This window comes from Aegilops tauschii, chromosome 1 (genome assembly GCF_002575655.3).
Source record: "Aegilops tauschii subsp. strangulata cultivar AL8/78 chromosome 1, Aet v6.0, whole genome shotgun sequence".
NCBI lineage: Eukaryota > Viridiplantae > Streptophyta > Magnoliopsida > Poales > Poaceae > Aegilops > Aegilops tauschii.
In genome coordinates, this window is record NC_053035.3 from 397,701,973 (window position 1) to 397,722,437 (window position 20,465).

The window sequence follows — 20,465 nt, forward strand, 5'->3', positions numbered from 1 at the left end:
TTTCCTCCAAAACATAGTACAAATGAATCCTCTAAAATAAATTCGTAAGGATTCCAATCCTGCAAATCAAATAGTCACCATGGAAAAAATTCCTAAGGATCCAAATCCTTACAAAATCCTACGGAACTCCTTTGAATCAAAGGAGTCCAAAAGTTTTCTGTGCTGTTGTGTTGAATCAAAATTTGTATGGGTAAGTGACATGAACCCTGTTGGTTAGTATCACCCGCATGGGTGAACCAGAGGCCCATAAGAAAAACGTCGTGGCATACACAGGCAGCTGAGGGGCAAAATGCATTCGTCTCAAGAGCGAGCTTAGCACATGGGAGTCGGTGACGGACTAAAAGCAACTCTTCTCAAGAGTCTGATACAGCTAGTTCAGGACAAACTACACCTGGAGGAGTTATGTCTCCCCCAAATACCCAAATTATACGGAACCGAATGACAGCCACGACGAGGCTAATCATCATAAATATACAGACAACAACAATAACCATGCTAAACCACAACTGAATCTATTCTCAGGAAAAAGCAATTTACATCTGGGAAGCAGCCTTGGAGCATCACTTCTGGCAGACCCAACAACACGAGACTAATGGGGGTACTAAGAGTTTCCTTAACTGCTTGGTGCTCTCCACATGGCGAAAACCCACCTACACATTAGATATGCATCAGACATTTCATAATGAGATCTAGATAAATCTGTATCTACTAAGACAAGCTTTTTGGGATGGAGAAAGTATGATTCAGTGACGTGTATGTAGGTCTTTGGGTGATACATACCAAGCAGAGGAGCAGCAGTCACTGAGATGGTCCATATCTTCAGTTTGAGATGTCCCCATTATGGTACTGCACAAGGGAAACGAGAGGATTATCAGAAAAGCACAACTACATTAAACTATTTCGATTGTCACGAACGAATAAGTTCCTGGTACCAAAGAAGAACACATTACAAGTGCTCATGGAATGCTGAAAATTATAGTCTGAGATACTCCGCTGCATACAAACATGTTCATAAACAAAATAATAGAACATATCCAAAAGGTTTGCATTTCTAATAGCACAAATAAAACTTAGTTGGGCACGTCATAATTGCATCCTCATCAAATAAACCTGTTTTTGTGCATGGTCAACACATCTAGGTTTCCCAGCCAAGAGATAGTGCCTCTACACTCCGACATGCCCAGAGTATAAGTATAAACCAACCCAAGAAAGGAACACATGAACATGGAGGACACAAGATCCAATCCTACTTGCTCATAAAGTTTCATCTTGTGCAAGATTTTGCAACCCACTAAATTTGATTAGCTGAGGAAACAAATAAAGAGTGCTGGTTTTGTATGGAGGTGTTTCTGTCTAATAGTGCTGCAGACTGCAGAGAACAGAGTGTCATTACTTAGTTGTATGGAAACATGAACAGTTGGACACGGCAGCTAGACGGTACAGTTATCACTAGATAACTACCAGTGGAACTGACACTTGTACAGTTACTAGTAATACAAATGCAAGCACAGTGCAGCTTTACGCCTAGCAGCTTAACAGAAGTTTCTCGAGCTGCTGAGTCTAACTACAACATAACCACGAGAGACGTCTCACATGCATCAACCATGACTATTTTCTGCTAGATTCGTGCTAAACATCAAGTCCAGGCCATGTTATGCAACCGACTAAACATTGTCAAGCATATTTAAGATAATCACCTGAGGTTGCATATAAACCATTCCTGGATTGTATGCTACTTGTTGGCCCATCTATAAAGAACGCACATAGCTCAGTTTTTCAGTAATATTACAAAATAAACAAGAACAGGCATACTAACCCCTTGCGCACTTGTGCCACTTGATCCTCCATGAGGACCCAGTGCATCCTTTTTAACAGAGACATCGCCAGACTTCCCAGCTAGCTTACTATCACCCTGTTAAGTATTGACAGAAGAAGAGATGACTAGATGAGTCATATTTGTCACCACTCTCAATTGTATAGGCATTATAGTACAATCAATAAATCATGAATCATATCAGTATCCTACCCCTAGTAAGAAGTATCTACTTGTTAAAGAAGTATCATGGGGAACAAAAGAACCAAGCAGTAAGAGAAGACAACAGAACAACCATAAAATGGTCAACACAGTGGGGAAGCTTGTGAAATTCTCCTTAATTAGTCTGTGATATATATGCAGCTTTTTTGTTCAGTTGGTAACCTAGAAACAATGCATACAGGTAATGTAATTATAAAATTCATAAATAAATCAGCCTAACTAGGCTATACAAATATCCTAGTACATCAATAATTAACAAGATCTTCACAGTTCAGAACCAACGCATTATTGTCTTCCATGATGGACTATATGCCTTCAAGTGTTCAACATGGTCAGTTGAAATGTGCACAATGATATAAGTACGATATGGACAGGATGGGACAGCTCAAAATCTCAAACGATCAATTTCCAGTGATTCCAACTTCCATTAAGAATTAATAGTCAGGAAACTTTGCGGCTAAATGGCAAAGAACACATAAAAATACATAGGAGGAATCCATACAAGGAGGGAATACATTTTTAACTTATACAACAAATTTAATATACACATACCTCCGTCTGCAATCGGAAATAGCCATCCGCCAAACAGAAGAAAAACAAGATAAGTCATGTCAGATGGATGAACTGGAGTACAAAGAGGAGGATAAAAAGTATACAGTGACCAATGACCATGCATAAAACTCTTAAGCTGTGTTAATAAGTATTAGATGCACATCAGGTCTTTATTCTTTAAGCTAGATTATGCATGACTTTTTACTTGTAAGTATGATGCATGGCTTTAAGCAAGGAACTTTCAGTAACTTTTTTTAAACAAATTCTGAACTTCTCTCATAAAGTTTACATCTATTAAATTGCTGCTGACCAGGGTCAAATAGCTGGGGCCTGCACAAGAGAAAGTGGTGTACGCATGCATGTCCCGGTAGAATAAAGGACTTCATTTTAATAATGGATTCCAGAGACAATTCTTAGTGCTTCGAATCATTCAGTTATCCGAATTAACAGTACAAAAAAGAATAGAAGATCTGAATGACAGTAAGAATAAAGCAAAACTTGTTCTAAGCACAATAAGCTGATTGGTGCCAGGCAGTGTGGGGTCTCATCAGTCACCAAGCTGAACATGAGTGTTTAAACTTGCCAACTAGGACTAACCAAAGTGCTAAACAGAGCTAATTCAGGCTACAGCAGCAACATATTAAACTAGCGATGGGCCTACCTAACCCACAAAGCACTAATCCATTCCCAATTACTAGTTCAGAAAAAACTGCCACATGACTAAATGGGCACGCACCTCTCTGTACTTCTGCAGATAAACCTTGAGGGGCTCGATGTACTCCTCAAAGCCCAGCGTCGCCATCGCCCAGAGCAGGTCGTCGCCGTTGATGGTCTTGCGCTTCTCCCTCTGGCACTTGTCGCTCGCCCTGCAGCAGAGACAAAACAAAACGGCGACAGGTCAGCACAAGACCACACTTTTAAGGCAGGCAAAACAGGGGAGGGGCACCTACTCGCTGGTGATGAAGGAGATGAACTCGGAGACGCACTCCTGCACGGTCTCCTTGGCGTCCTTGGCGATCTTGCCGTTGGCCGGGATGGCCTTCTTCATGATGCGGCTGATGTTGGCGATGGGCAGGAACCTGTCCTGCTCCCTGACGCCGCCGAAGCCGCCGCCGCCGCCGCCGTCGTCGCTGCCGCCGCCTCCTCCTCCGCCCCCGCCGCCCGGCGGGCTCGCCGGCGCGTCCGACATCCGGCCCTCCTCCTGCAGCACAGCAGCCCCGGCGGCGACCCCACCAGATCCATCAGCGCACCAAACCCTAGCCCCCCGTCTGCCGGAAGCGCGGGAGCGGGGGGAGAGAGGAGAGGGGTGAGGGAGGGAGGCGTACCTTATATAGACGGGCGCGTGGAGGGAGGGAGGGAGGGAAGGTGGTGGCGGGGAATGGAGGTGCGGTGAGGGCGGCGAGTGGGGGAGATCCGACGCTGGAGAAGAGAAGGCGGCGCAGGCGGGTGCGATTCGTTTGGGGGCGGGGCGTCCACTATCCGGGCCGTTCGTCGGAGCCGTATAAATAGGGGCGAGGGGGCGGAATGGCCGGCGCACCGTGGACCCGGTGCAGGACGGTGTGCCGCTGCGGCGCTGCCCTTTTGGCGCCTAGCGCCCGGTTTGCACTTGGCACGTGGTGTTTTCCATGTGTTGAGAGGTGGTGTGATTCTTTATTTCGTCCAGGGTTTATGTATGATTTGTGGGAAAACGCGTCGCCTCGAGCGCCCGCCACGCATCCTTGGGGTCCACACACCGCTTCATCCCGACACGTTCCTTTTCATCAACCGACTGAAAACGTGTCTCGCGCGTGCGGCACGCGCCTTCGTGGCCCGCACACCGTTCCGCTTCATCCCACCGGCCCGAGCCACTTTCCTTTTTCTCCCTTATCCTCTGGAAATTTCTTGGCCACACGTCTTGTTTTCTGAGTCGATCCCTTTGCTCTCTCCTCTATCTTCTATCTCCATGGACACGTCGCCACCTCCCAATCTCATAGCCCTGGCTGCAAATAGGGGGAACCAAATTGGAGACACGCCACCCGACACCGCTGTTGCAAGGGGAGACATGGGACATCACACGCTGCAAGACTGCTCGCCCACGCTCGCTAGTGCTTCGTCGCCCACCACCAGTGATGCAAGGGGTTGTGGCCGGCGCTGCAAGGGGTAGTTGTCGTCTGTCGTCGGTGCTCCAATGGACGGTACGAACTTCGTCGGAGCGGTATAAATAGCCACCTGGGGGACGAGGTTGTGGAATGGCCGGCGCACCATGGACCCGGTGTAGGACGGTGCCGCTGTGGCGCTAGGTTCAGCCTTTTTGGAGCCTAGTGCCCGATTTGCACTTCACACGTGGTGTTTTCCCTGTGTTCAGAGGTGGTGTAATTCTTTATTTGTTAAGGGTTTATGTATGATTTGTGGGAAAGCGTATACTCAACCGACGCGCGTACGCCACACACCCTCATGGCCCGCACACTGCTCCGCTTCATCCCACCAGCCCAAGCCACTTTCCTTTTTTCTCCGTTATCCTCTAGAAATTTCTCGGCCACATGTCTTGTTTCATCAGCCGACCCCTTTGCTGTCTCCTCTATCTTCCATGTCCACGGACATGTCGCCACCTCCCAATCTCATAGCCCTTTCTGCAAATAGAGGGAACCAAATTGGAGACACGCCACCGGGCACCGTTGTTGCAAAGGGGAGACAGGGGACATCACACGCTGCAAGACTGCTCGCCCGCACTCTCTAGAGCTTCATCGCCCACCACCGGTAATGCAACGGATTGTGGCCGGTGTTGCAAGGGGTAGCCGCAGTTTACTGCCAGTTCCAATGGGCGGTGTGGGCTTCGCCGAAGTTTCTGAAACATCATTGATGTTGCGATGTGAACATCAACGGGGATGTTACCAAGCTAGAGATGACCGCAACATGGTCCATGATGGGTTTGCAGCATGCTCGGCGCAACTCTGTCTGGACGCAAACCAACAACAAATGGGTTTTTGTTGTGAACGCAACATAGTCCATGTTGCAATGGTACAAAACACTTCGACGAAGAGCAACACTATCCATGGCATTAGCCATAGCGATATAAATAGCCCATGGGGGCGAGGGTGCGGAATGGCCGTCGCAGCATGACCTGGTGTAGGATGGTGTCGTTGCGGCATTGATGTTCCGGTTTTTTGCGCATATTGGCCGGGTTACACTTTGCACATGGTGTTTTCCATGTGTTGAGAGGTACTTTACGGATGATTTGTGGTCCTTTCACCTTCACTCTCTTTCTGAATAAAATAAAACTATTGTTTGCACATGTTGGTTTTCTACAATCTAAACTAAACTACCATACACTATAGCAACTCTAGCGGAGTCACCATATCGGCTCAATCGCCAAAATAATTTTCATTATGACGATTTTGACCGAAAAGGCCATTCTAGCAGAGTCGTCATCACGCCCTTGATCACCACAATTTTTCGAGGGCTCTCCAAAACAAGCCCGCGAGCCTCCATATTTGGTGGTTCTGAGGGATATTTGGAGCGCACTCCATCCGGAAAGTGGTTTGGCACGGGTGAGATTTTCACCTCTCGATGCTCTTCCGAGCCATGTCGCCGCCTCCCGTCCCCAGTTGTAGTGCCGCCTTTGACCCCCATGGGATCGAAAGGATAGGTCTAGAGGGGGTGAAGAGACACTAACAAGGCAAAAGGTGCAATTTTTAATTTACTTGGTATTTAGGAAGATTTTAGCACAAGTGAAGTGGGAAGCAATACAGTCTACACGTGCATATCTAGAGTATGGGCAACGAAAGTAAATGACATGCAAGTGCAAGAAAGTGAAGGGGTAGAATTTTGATTTTTGGTGTGGTTCCGATAGGTGGTGCTATCGTACATCCACGTTGATGGAGATCGACTTCAACCCGCTGCACGAGTCCATAAAGGGCTCCACCCACAAAGGGTCTGAAAGTGCAATCATGCCCTTGATCTTATTTTGATGTTGATGACAACATGCATATAAGGGACTAATCATGTTTATCAAGTATATCTCAGGATTAAGTCTCAAGGGCGTGTGCGGATCACAACTAGGGACAAATGCATATCATTCAAGATCGGAGATACAAGAAAATAGCTCTCACTTTTTTCTTTTCCTTCTTCTTTGCGGCTTTGTTTCTTGAGTATAGGGATCCCGCACTATTAAGAGGGGATTGTTGGATCTAGTGAAAGATTTGCTCAAAACCCACCAACTCCATTTTTCATCGGACATCCGGTACTCTACGGACGTCTGATCCCTCACAGCTGACCGGACTTCCGGCTCTCTACGGACGTCCGGTGTTTCTTCACAGAAAGATATTTGCGGATATCCGAGCCTCTCCGGACATCCGGTCGCCGGACGTCCGTTTTTCTCCGGAGGTCCGACACTTTCTCAACAGAACATTATTTACGGATTTCCGGTCATCTCCGGACGTCCGGTCACCGGTTGACCGGCATGTTCCGGACGACCGATGGCTGTGTGCTGATTCGTGGCCTGTGGAGTTCCAGGGACCAAACGACCGATGTTTGTCGGACGTCCGGACCTATCTGTGCCACCGGACGTCCGGTCCTGTCCGGACGTCCGACCTCTACAGTGCACTTAAGTGGCTCAAACGGTTACTTTTCCACTTCCACTATATATAGCCTTCTTCCTCCCATGGGATAAGGTTGACCATTCACTTTGAGCTTTCTAAGAACACATCTCACTCCCTCTCTTGATTCCCTACACCAAATCCTAGATCCCCAAGGGATTTGGGAACATTTGAGAGAAGTTCTCCAATCAAGTGATAGATCCACTCCTTCCCCTTCTTTGCACCAAAGGAATTTGTGATTTGAGCAAGTCTTGAGCTTTTCCCCATCGTTCTTGTTACTCTTGGAGGTTGGAGACTCCTAGGCGGTAGGAGTCTTTCGGAGATGAATCGACCATTGTGATTAACCCCGGAAATGTTTGTGAGGGTTTGGAGACCACCCCAAGGTCTACCACTAGTGGTTGAGAAACGCCTTCGTGGTGTTGTCTCAAAGAGAGAATAGGGTGAGCCTTCGTGGCGTTGGTGTGCCTTCGTGGTAACATCCACCTCTCTAAACGGTGACGTAGCTTCCCTCCAAGGAAGTGAACATCGGCATACATCCTCGTCTCTCAGAGTTGCGGTTATTCCTAACCCTAACTCCCTACTTGTGGTTACTTGTCTCTTAGCACTTACATATATCATATCGTGCTTGCTTACTCATTTGTTTGTGCCACTTGTTTTATCTTGCTTAGCTCTTAGCATCATACTTGCAATTGTTAGGCTCACTTTCATATTTCGCATTATTGCCTAAAATTGCTAAGTAATAATTAAAATTTGTAATTGTACCTATTCACCCCCCTCTAGGTCCATCTCGATCCTTTCAATTGGTATCAGAGCCTCGTGCTCTATTCTTGTGTCTTAACCGCCCTAGAGCGAGATGAACCCCGATCGGACTCCCCTTGTTGCAGATCCGAAGAATACGGGCGCGGCTTCCACGGAAGCCAAGTCCTTCACTTCAGAGGATCTGGAACAAGCTCTTGCTAAGAAAAAGGAGGAGCATGATGCCTCTCTTGAGGCCTTGGTCCAAATGAGGATAGCCACACTAACCACGATGCTTGCACCACTTTCTAGTGGTGCGGCCTCGAGGCCAACTATGCCTAATCCTTCACTTGGCCAACAACCTCCTAGCAATGAACACTCCGGTGTTCCTTGGCTTTATGCAAGACCTCAAATAGAGAAACCTAAGTATAACCCTCAAGGAAAACCTCCTTTACTTGATGAAACTACCGATTTTGCTTTGTGGAGAGTTGCTATGCAGGATCATCTTCGATATGGAAATGATGAGATGTTGGAGATCTTGGAGTATGGCTACCAAGCAGTTGACCCGAAGAATCTTACTCCAAGAGAGGTATATGACAAGAATCTCGACGACATAGAACCATGTGCATAAGAAGAGGTATGACCAACAAGCAAAGGAGACCATACATACATATCACAAGTGCCAAGGAATTATGGGATACCATTGTGAGAACCAAGACCGGTACCTCCACTCTCCGGCTTGCTCAATATGAGATTGCCAAGGGGCAATTGCAAAACTTTTGTATGGAGAAAGGTGAATCTCCCAAGCAACTTCTTGAGCGTCTCATGACTCTCACCGCCGACATCGAGTCATGTGAATGTGACAAGACACAAGATGGATTCGACTTGACTAAGCGATTTCTCGTGGATAAGTTGCTTCACGCTCTTGCTCCGTATCATCACCAAATGGTGTGGGACATAAGAAAATTCCATGGATTCAAGGAAATGACTCCGGATGACATCATATCCACCTTCCAACTATTTGAAGAGTCAAAGGCAAATGCTACAAAACATCTTGCCATGCATGGTACCTCAACATCAAAGATCAATCTTGCATTGAAGGCCAAGCAAGTATGTGAAGAAGAGCAAAGTGAAGAAGAAGATGATGATGAGGATGGTGATGAGGTTGACTCAGATGAGAGCCCGTCATATGAAGACATTGCTCTCTTTGTCAAGAAGTTTAGCGCGGGAAAATTCAAGGGAAGATTCCAGAAGAAGAAAGTGAGAAAATGCTACAACTGTGAAGAAACCAACCACTTCTCCAACGAGTGCCCTTATGAGAAGAGAGAAGATAAACCAAGGTTTCCCAAGAAGAAATTGCCAAATCCTTTGAACTCCAAGCTCAATAAGAGGGATGGGAAAGCAATGGTTGCACATGAAGAATCCGATCCGGATGATGTTAGTGGTGTTGCCGGAGTTGCTCAAGATTCTCAAAACACGTTGAGGCTAGTCAACAAGAGTGGTGATGTTGTCACATACAACTATATGAAGGACTACAAGGGCAATTCTCACAAGTGCCTAATGGCAAAGGCCGTGGTTGGAGATGGAGAGGACCAAAGCTCTCCTGACAAGGTCAAGGTAACCCCACGATCAAACCCTCCCCTTTTCACTCCTCCTACTCCTAGTGATGAGTATCTTGATGCGGAGGATAGTTATGAGGATGATGATATAGATGATCCTATGCTTGCTAAACTAAATAAGTTCATGTGCTCCCTCAAAGGAAAGAAGCTCACTATGTTTCGTATGCTTATGGAGATGGTGAGTAAGCACACCATCACCATTAAGGAACTCGAAACCCTCATCACCGAGGAAAAGGAAAAATATGAAATCCTCGAGCGGAAAGTCCAATATGAGGAAGCATGAAATGATGAACTATGCTCGAAAATTGGTGCAAACATGTATGTTCATACTAAAGATCTTGCCTCCTTGAAAAAGGCTATTGACTCTTGCGAAGAGTTGATGAATGATAAAAGTAAGCTTGTGAAGTCTAATGCTTCTCTCTCTAAGGATTGTGAGCTCCTATCTGTGTCCCTCAAGACTAAGGAAGAAGAGCTCACCCTTCTTACAAAGAGTTTTGAGACACTCAAGCTTACTTATCTTGAAACTCTAGCCAAGGCTTACTCTTCTCCTATTATCAATGTTGATGCTTGTACTACTAACTCTAGTAGTGATCTGGCATCTATTCTTGAGGAGAATCGCTTTCTCAAAGCTCAAATCGAGAAAGGTCTCATGACATGTGCTCAAGGGCAAAAGAACCTTAATGAGGTATTGAGCTAACACAATGAGGTGTTTTCCAAAGAGGGACTCGGGTTTGACCCAAGCACAAGCAAGAAGAAGACGTCCTCTCAAAAGTGCACCACCCCTCTAAAAGAAAATTTTGTACGAGAAGGGCACAAGGAGAAAGGTAAGGTTGTTAGTGGGAAGGCCACAAGGGGCATGCCCACTCTCAACAAGACAAAAGAGTTCATGCCTCCATCCTATGTACTTCGTAAGACTAAGGATGGAGAAGTTTATGCAAAGTTCGTTGGTCCTCGAAATGCATTCCAGTTTTATGCGATTTGGGTCCCTAAGACCCTTGTGACTAACTTGAGAGGTCCATTGCAAAATGGGTGCCTCTAACCAAGTCATAATTGTGTGTAGGTTGCCTTCTCCGGTGGAGTAAAATGGGTGATTGATAGTGGATGTACCAATCATATGACCGGAGATAGCAAATTGCTCTATGATTTCATGGAAGCTATTCAACCCTTTATGAGCATTATGTTTGGTGGAGGATCAAAAGGATAGGTACTCGGGTTGGGCAAGGTGGCTATCACAAATGACATGTCTCTTGCGAATGTCATGCTTGTCCAATCCCTTAAATACCACTTGCTTTCTGTTCGCCAATTGGCTTATGTTGGTTATGATACACTCTTTGGACTAACGGATGTGAAAGTCTTTAAGAGAGATACTCTCGAAGTGGCCTTTGGAGAGTTGGATGGCAACCTTTACACGGTTGATTTCTCGAAAGAGAGCACATTTCATGCAACTTGTCTAATGGCCAAGGCCGATAAGGGGTGGCTATGGCATCACCGGCTAGCCCCTGTCGGCATGAGAAACCTTCAAGATCTCTTAAAGGGTAATCACATCCTTGGACTAACCAATGTATCTTTTGAGAAAGATCGTGTGTGTAGTGCATGCATAGCTGGGAAGCAACATCAATCAAAGCACCCACCCAAGAATATTGTGTCTACTTCAAGGCCTTTGGAGCTCCTTCATGTGGATCTTTTTGGGCCTCCTTCATGGGATAGTCTTGGTGGAAAAAGTATGGGCTTGTCATTGTTGATGATTACTCAAGATATACATGGGTCTTCTTCCTCAAATCCAAGGACGAGACGAAGATCACACTTTCATTGATTTTGCCAAGCAAGCACAACGCAAGTTTGACAAAGAAATCTTGGCAATAAGAAGTGATAATGGCTCTGAGTTCAAGAACTACACCTTGAAAGAGTTTCTTAGTGATGAAGGGATTGAGCATCAATATTCAGCTCCATACACTCCCCAACAAAATGGTGTAGCAGAAAGGAAGAACCACACACTTGTGGAGATGGCAAGGTCCATGTTGGATGAATACAAGTTGCCACATAGTTTTTGGGCCGAGGCTGTCAACACTGCATGCCATGCATCAAACCGGCTCTTTCTTCGCACTATATTGGAAAAGACTCCATATGAGCTCCTAACTGGGAACAAGCCGAATGTAAAGTACTTTCGTGTATTTGGGTGCAAATGTTTCATCCTCAACAAAAGAGAACGGTTAGGAAAATTTCAATCCAAAACCATTGAGGGCATATTTGTTGGCTATGGATCAAACTCTCACGCTTATAGAGTCTACAACAAATCCAATGGATGTGTTGTAGAAACTTGTGACGTGGTGTTTGATGAATTTAATGGCTCCCATGGGGAGCAAGTTGATCTAAGTGATGTAGGTGAAGAAGATTCTTCTCAAGATATCTTGACCATGGGTGTTGGTGCACTTCTTCCAATGGAACAAGAACCTCATGATGATGAAGAAGAAGATGGAAGCTTCACACATCATCAAACTACTTCAACACCCTTACCACCACAAGCTCCTATTGCTCAACCAATGCCCGTAGACCAAGGACGAGATGATGATCAAGTTCCTTTTCATGATAATCATCATGAATAAGATCATCCTCAAGGACAAGAACAAGAAAGTGCAATCATTGATGATGAACCTCAACAAATGCAACATGAAGAAGAAGACCTTCCACCACACATTAATGATCTATATGTTGAGGACGTGGATGATGGGCATGAAGTTGAACCCCGCGAAACCCTCACCTCCATCATGCCTTGAGTGGCCGGTCGTGTTGATGTTGACAAAATTCTCACCGGCATATCGGAAGGTAGAGTCACTCGTAAACATTTGACAAACTTTTGTGCTCACTTCTCGTTTGTGTCTAGTGTTGAGCCTCTCAAGGTACAAGATGCATTGATGGACAATGATTGGCTTGTTGCTATGCAAGAAGAGTTGAACAGTTTTGAACGCAATCAAGTGTGGTCATTAGTCGAGAGGCCAACTACCGAGCACAACGTCATTGGAACAAAGTGGATTTTCAAGAACAAGCAAGATGAGGATGGTGTAATCATCCGTAACAAGGCAAGGTTAGTGGCACAAGGGTACTCACAAGTTTAAGGTTTGGACTTTGGTGAGACCTTTGCCCCCGTTGTCCGTCTTGAATCCATTCGCATCTTACTTGCTTATGCTGCTTTCAATGGTTTTACATTACATCAAATGGATGTGACGAGTGCTTTCCTTAACGGTCCTCTACAAGAAGAAGTATATGTATCACAACCACCTGGGTTCGTTGATCCCGATCACAAAGACTATGTGTATAAACTTCACAAGGCTTTGTATGGCCTCAAACAAGCACCTCGTGCTTGGTATGATCATCTTAAGAAGTTTTTACTTGATGATGGTTTTGCGAGAGGGGTGATCGATCCCACTCTTTTTACTAAGAGGGACAAGGGTGATTTGATCTTATGCCAAATCTATGTAGATGATATCATTTTTGGTTCTCCTAACATTCATTTGTGCAAGAAGTTTGTGGCTTCCATGACCAAGAATTTTGAAATGTCACTCAATACGGATTTGAAGTTCTTCCTCGGATTTCAAATTCAACAATTTCAAGAAGGATTTTTCTTATCTCAAGCAAAATACCTTAAGGATATCATAGAGAAGTTTGGCATGTCTGATGCTAGTCCATGTAAGACACCCATGCCAACCAAAATTGTACTCACTAAAGACACGAATGGTATTCCTTTCGACCCATCTATTTACTGCTCTATGATTGGTTCATTGCTTTATCTTTGTGCATCTAGACCAGACATCATGTTTAGTGTATGCATGTGTGCTAGATTTCAAGATTTCCCTAGGGAAAGTCATCATAAGGCGGTTAAGCATATTCTTAGATACCTTGTTCACAACCCAAAGTTGGGTCTTTGGTACCCTAAGGATGCTAAGTTTGATCTCATTGGGTACACGGATGCGGATTGGGCTGGAGACAAAGTGGATCGTAAGTCCACCTCCGGTGCATGTCAATTTCTTGGACGCTCCTTGGTGAGTTGGTCCTCGAAGAAACAAAATTGTGTTTCCCTCTCAACCGCAGAAGCTGAATACATTGCAACCGCCAGTTGTGCAACTCAATTACTATGGATGAGGCAAACTTTGAAGGACTATGATATCACCTATAGACACGTGCCTCTTCTATGTGATAATGAAAGTGCCATCAATATTGCTGAGAACCCCAAAGATCATACCCGCACCAAGCACATTGATATTAGGTATCACTTCTTGAGAGATCATGTGGAGAAGGGGGATATTGACATTGCTCATGTTGGCACCGATATGCAACTTGCAGACATTTTCACCAAGCCATTGGATGAAGCAAGGTTTTCTCAACTTAGGCGTGAACTTGGTAACTTGGAGCTTGATAATATTATGTGAAATCTAGTACCCACTCATGCGTGAACTTAATGTCTTGTCTTGATGTAGGCATATATTTAGGGGGAGACACTCAACTCATGAGTACTCTCACCCTATGCAATGCATAAATAGAACAAACAGTCTCAAAGCTACCATGTTATTCTAACTACGGTGCTTTAAAATGATGGAGTGGTGATTATGCACCCAAAGTTCAAATTCTTACGGTGCCATGTCACGTATACTCAAACATGGGTTAGATCGGTGTGATCTATTTGTTTTGTTTTGTTGTTGTTGTTTTATTGGCATAGGATACTCACTGCTTGACATTATACCAATTCTTCTTACTCCATACTGAAATCATCGTTGGTACCCTTACACATGGGTTAGATCACCATTGTCATCATCTACCTTTGTCATTGGCAAAAATAATTCCATTGTTTTTTTCAGAAAAATTTCTATGTGTCGGTCGTCCGGTACTGTCCGGACGTCCATAAAAAGCCTTCTGTTGCCCTCAGGCTGGTCGTTCGGTACTTTTCGGACTTCCGTAAAAACGCCATTGTTGTCTTGGACGGTCGTCCGGTTCTGTCCGGACATCCGTAAAAATCCTTCTGTCGCTCTCTTCCAGATGTCTAGTCTATCCGGTCTTCCGTTAATTTTCACCCGGCCCAGGCACCGGACGTCCGTAGAACTCCGGTCGCCGGCCTTTTCTCGGGCACATATATATAGCGCGGGGTGCAGTTCGGGTCAGTTTACCCTAATCCTCGTTCGCTCCCCTCCTCTGTTCCCCACCGCCGCCGCCCCTGTCTCGCGGCTCCTCGCCGCCCGTGCCCCTTGCCGACGCCACACCGCTCGGGTCGCCCCAGTCCCCGGCGCGGCCCACTACCTGATTTGCTCCGGTCGTCGTCTCCCTTCGCGTTCTTCACTCCGAGGTAGCACCTATCTCTTCTCCCCTCATCCACCGATTCTTCGATCTATGGTGGGGGTTGTTGATTTGGGTCTTCCTCCTCCTCTAGGTCGAGATGCCCAAGACCAAGCACTCCGCGTGCAAGCAGGTCACCGGTGGGCCATCTCGTATGTCTCGTCGTGGTGGCTTCGATGATTCACAGGAGCGGGCTCGTCCTCGGAAGCGTGCCGCCCACCCTCACAACTCTACTAGCAACTCCTCTTCGGAGGAATCCGACTATGAGGATGAACTGGATGATTTGGAGCAGCCCAAATTTGTTGCTGTTTGCACCTCCGCACCCAAGCCGGGAACTCGTAGGCCTACCTTCAAGCCTCCTCCTCCTCCGGTGCAACCTCGCGGTGATGCTCGTCATATCTCTCTTGAACCTCCTTTACCACTCGGTCGCAACGCTAAGCGGTTCAATGAGGTTCCCATTGCTTCCTATCTTAAGTTGCATCGTGATGTTGATCAATTCACGGTTGCTCGTGACTCTCGGGACAATCGTTTTCGCACTAATGTCCAAGCTGACATTTTTACCACTGTCATCATTCCTAAGGGTCTTTCTCTGCATGTGTGCATTGATTTAGAGCATATTCGTACTCATCCGAAGAAATATTTTGGGGCTATTGAGCTCATTGAGTCGTCCAATCTTGCTGCTCCATTTGCATTTTAGCATGACTTTAACCAAGCCGCAATTCATCAATTCTATGCCACATGTTTCTTCGGTCCAAATAGCACTGTTACTTGGATGACCTCCGACACAAAGCTCACGGCTTCTTATTCACAATTTTTTGCTGCCCTTAGTTTTTCTGACACCGGGTTCAAAATTCACAAAGATGACCCTGAACATAGGCCCAAGGACATTGATGCATGTGCTGATCTTCTCAAACCCATAGCATAATTGACTGACGAGGAGAAACAGAAGGGCCTTAACCAAGTCTCCATTTGGCGCTCTCCTTTCTTCATTATCTATCAATGTGTCATTCGCACCATTTATCCTAAGATGGGTGACAAGGGCTCTTGCAATAGCTACTGCATTGATCTCATGCATCACCTCTATGCGGCTCCCAAAGGGAAGATCAATGTCCCTCATTTTCTGTGGCATGAAATTCGCCTCGCTTCTCTCCAGCACAAGCGGGCCTTTCCTCATGCTCCCTTTCTTCAGGCATTCATCGAGAGTGTGGCTCCGTTTCCTATTGTCCGCACTCATTTGCATGAGCGATGGGTCATTCCCGCACACATGGCAGATGATTATGTTCCCAAGGACTCTTCCTCTTATGCTCATCTGCGCCGCATTGCTGCTAGCATTCCCCGTTCTGCTCCTACTGCTCCCTCCGGATCTGCACCATTTGGTCGCATTGCTCACTTTCTTGGGAAGGCTCACTCTGCCTTGATGAAGGCTGTTACCTTTAACCGCTCCCAAAATCACAATGTTGTCACTCGTCTGATCACCTCCAAGAATGCTCTGAAGGCTTGTCTGAGAGACTCCAGAGTTTTTGATGTGAGTAATGATGACCGTCTTCCTGATGCTCCCTCTTCTGACTTTGGATTTCCTTCGGGTCCTGAGTGGTCTGATTTCTTTGACGAGGCCGGTGGCAGTGGTGCTCATGATGACCATGATGATGCTGGGTTCTGATGATGATGATGTTCTGGTTGCTCCTCTTGGCCCCTTTTGGGTACTTGATGCCAAGGGGGAGTAAGCACTTATCCTCTTAGTACTGTAATATGTGATATTAGCTTGTATCGAACTATGTTATGACTATTGTTGCTTTATGTTCTATGATGTGAGTGATGAACCTATTTATGGTATTATGGTATCATGTGTTACTTGAGATTTGGGTGCTTTGGTATCATACTGAGGGGGAGCTCCTCTCATGCTTACTTGTAATTGTGCACATAGTTAGGGGGAGCTCCGCAACAAATCCTTTCGATATTCAAAGTTTTTTTTATATTATTGAGAAGTGCATGTATGTTGTCATCAACTACCAAAAAGGGGGATATTGAAAGTGCAATCATGCCCTTGATCTTATTTTGATGTTGATGACAACATGCATATAAGGGACTAATCATGTTTATCAAGTATATCTCAGGATTAAGTCTCAAGGGCGTGTGCGGATCACAACTAGGGATAAATGCATATCATTCAAGATCGGAGATACAAGAAAATAGCTCTGGCTTTTTTCTTCTCCTTCTTCTTTGCGGCTTTGTTTCTTGAGTATAGGGATCCCGCACTATTAAGAGGGGATTGTTGGATCTAGTGAAAGATTTGCTCAAAACCCACCAACTCCATTTTTCACCGGACGTCCGGTACTCTACGGGCGTCTGATCCCTCACAGCTGACCGGACTTCCGGCTCTCCACGGACGTCCGGTGTTTCTTCACAGAACGATATTTGCGGATATCCGAGCCTCTCCGGACGTCTGGTAACTAGATGTCCGTTTTTCTACGGAGGTCCGGCACTTTCTCAACAGAACATTATTTACGGATTTCCGGTCATCTCCAGACGTTCGATCACCGGTTGACCGGCACGTTCCGGACGACCGATGGTTGTGTGTTGATTCGTGGCCTGTGGAGTTCCAGCGACAAGATGACCGATGTGTGTCGGACGTCTGGACGTATCTGTGCCACCGGACGTCCGGTCCTGTCCGGACGTCCGACCTCTACAGTGCACTTATGTGGCTCAAACGGTTACTTTCCACTTCCACTATATATAGCCTTCTTCCTCCCACGGGATAAGGTTGACCATTCACTTTGAGCTTTCTAAGAACACATCTCACTCCCTCTCTTGATTCCCTATACCAAATCCTAGATCCCCAAGGGATTTGGGAACATCTGAGAGAAGTTCTCCAATAAAGTGATAGATCCACTCCTTCCCCTTCTTTGCACCAAAGGAATTTGTGATTTGAGCAAGTCTTGAGCTTTTCCCCATCGTTCTTGTTACTCTTGGAGGTTGGAGACTCCTAGGCGGTAGGAGTCTTTCGGAGAGGAATCGACCATTGTGATTACCCCCCCCCCCGAAAAGTTTGTGAGGGTTTGGAGACCACCCCAAGGTCTACCACTAGTGGTTGAGAAACGCCTTCGTGGTGTTGTCTCAAAGAGAGAATAGGGTGAGCCTTCGTGGCGTTGGTGTGCCTTCGTGGTAACATCCACCTCTCTAAACGGTGACGTAGCTTCCCTCCAAGGAAGTGAACATCGGCATACATCCTCGCCTCTCGGAGTTGCGGTTATTCCTAACCCTAACTCCCTACTCATGGTTACTTGTCTCTTAGCACTTACATATATCATATTGTGCTTGCTTACTCATTTATTTGTGCCACTTATTTTATCTTGCTTAGCTCTTAGCATCATACTTGCAATTGTTAGGCTCACTTACATATTCCGCATTATTGCCTAAAATTGCTAAGTAATAATTAAAATTTGTAATTGTACCTATTCACCCCCCTCTAGGTCCACCTCGATCCTTTCAGGGTCCACGAAGAAGTAAACTTGTCTATGCCATCATGACTTACGCCCACGAAGGACTAGCCTCACTAGGGGCAGATCTTCACGAAGTAAGCAGTCTCCTTGCTCGTACAAACTCCTCGGTTCAACTCCACAAGCTTGGAGGCTCCTAAGTGACACCTAACCAATCCAGGAGACACCACTCCACAAAAGGTAATATATGTTGTTCTGATGAACTCCTTGGTCTTGTGCTTCAAAAGATAGTTTCTTCAACACTCAAATACACTCTCATAGATTTTAGCTATGTGGTAGGAGAGGGATTGAGCGGAAAGCAACTTGGGGATGCTAGAAACCAAGTATCAAAGATTGGATTGGAATCCCCTGATTTCAACACAAGTGTAGGCGGTTCTCTCTCAGAAACTGGATATGGGTAGGTGGCTTCGTCCTCATTGCTCTCTGAGAGTTGGTGGAATGGTGGGGGTATATATAGGCAGCACCAAAAAATCTACCTGTCACACACCTTTATGCACTACCCGGTGCAACTGTGTGAAAACACTCGATGAGATCGATTATTAAAAAGGGTTTAAACTTTAGGATTTTCGGTGAGACCGGATGGAACATCTCGGTGAGATCGATGGGTGATGACCTAATCACTTTCCACACTTCGGTGATACCAATCGAAACCACTCAAACATTTTGAGATGAAATCAATTGGTTACAGAAGGTTGGCAAGTGCTCTTCGGTGGGACCGAAGGGTCATCTCGGTGAGACCGAGTTGCTAGGGTTTAGGCAGTGGCTATGTTAAGTGTATCTCGATGGGTCCAGCTGTATGTGTTTTGGTGGGACCGAGGTTGATTTTAGGGTTTTGGACATAGATGAATGTGAGAGTGTGACTAAGGGTTTTGGAGCAATATGTGTAAGCACTTGAGCAGTTAGACAATGATCAAAACCTCATCCCCTTTTAAGATTATTGGATTTCCTATGGACTCAATGTGATCTTGGATCACTTAACCAAAAATTTAGAGTCTTGAAGCTTTGCCAACATTGTTTCTTGGTAGCTTGAGGGGTCCACATCTCCATCCATGTACTTGCCTAAGTTGAACTCTCCCTGAAATATACTCGAGGAAAACATTAGTCAAACAATATGCATGTTGACATGAATTATTTAAACCACCAAGGAAGAAAATGTGAATCTCCCCCTTTTCGGTAATTGATGACAACATACATCAAAGATTCAAATGAAGGATATACCATAGGAATACATAAAAGCTTTGAGAATAACATGCTACTTGTATAACCCCCCTACAATTGTGCGTATTTTGAAATTTTCCTATGGAATGCAAATGCACAGTTGAATAGGTAAGAAGACTCAACATGACACATGTACCTTGGCAGTATACATCAGAGCAAAAGATAGGAATGAAATTTTTCATGTGTACATGATCCTTTCTTGCAAACAAGTATGTACATCAAGTAAGAAATCATCATGCACATAAGTATGATGCATACACTTACCTTTAGGTGCTTTGAGCATTATACCCAGAAAAACAAACTTGGGAAAACAAGGTTAGATAACACAGGAGTCTCTCTTCAAGAAAATGTAAGGACTTAAAGAATACCAAGATTGGGATGACATGTAAAGGAGATAGCCTCACTAGGTGAATACTTCCTAAAAGCTGACATGTCCCCAAGAGATAAAAAGATTTTCAATAGAGTTTCTAGGATTTCCCCCTTAAACTTGAACCTACTCTCCCCCTTAATCTAAGATTATAGTTATGGAGCAGGTAGGGTGAGACAAAATCAGAGCGGAAGATCATATAAAATGATCAAGCAAATAACAAAACATGAATCAATCACATGTTTCTCCCCACTTAGAAATACATATATATACTTATCTCTCCCCTTTTCATATATGTGCATCTCTCTTTAAATAAGTCTTTAGATAAGCTTTGATGTGCACTCCCCCTTTGACATTAATTTCCAAGAAGGATTGGCCTTTTGGTCATTAGTCAAATAGGAAGGGTCCTGGATAAGCACACTTAGCTGAGATGATGCTTAGAGGAGAAAGAATCATTTAGTGGAGCTGGATAAAAACTGAAATCTTTTAATTTTGGCAAACAATCCTTTTTCTTGTGCACTTCGGTGGCTCCAAAAATGATCAATC

General features: G+C 45.3%; 1 protein-coding gene across 1 annotated transcript; it reads right to left on the bottom strand.

The window, feature by feature from the left end:
- Positions 1–330: 330 nt before the first annotated feature.
- On the bottom strand, positions 331–4,076 carry LOC109762343 (nuclear transcription factor Y subunit B). The gene is made up of 8 exons (XM_020321184.4): positions 3,913–4,076; positions 3,538–3,788; positions 3,324–3,453; positions 2,588–2,593; positions 1,817–1,912; positions 1,698–1,748; positions 781–846; positions 331–650 (listed from the first exon to the last, which is right to left on the bottom strand). Exons 2-7 carry the CDS (start codon positions 3,774–3,776, stop codon positions 820–822), a joined length of 549 nt encoding a protein of 182 aa, XP_020176773.1. The 5' UTR covers positions 3,777–3,788; positions 3,913–4,076; the 3' UTR covers positions 331–650; positions 781–819.
- Between the last annotated feature and the right edge of the window lie 16,389 nt (positions 4,077–20,465).

Excerpts from the sequence above, each read along its gene's own strand:
- LOC109762343 (XM_020321184.4), bottom strand. The coding sequence starts at position 3,776 with ATGTCGGACGCGCCGGCGAGCCCGCCGGGCGGCGGGGGCGGAGGAGGA. Across the intron at positions 3,454-3,537 it reads ATCTCCTTCATCACCAGCGA|GGCGAGCGACAAGTGCCAGA; the intron begins GTAGGTGCCCCT and ends TCTCTGCTGCAG. Across the intron at positions 1,749-1,816 it reads GTGGCACAAGTGCGCAAGGG|ATGGGCCAACAAGTAGCATA; the intron begins GTTAGTATGCCT and ends CGTTCTTTATAG.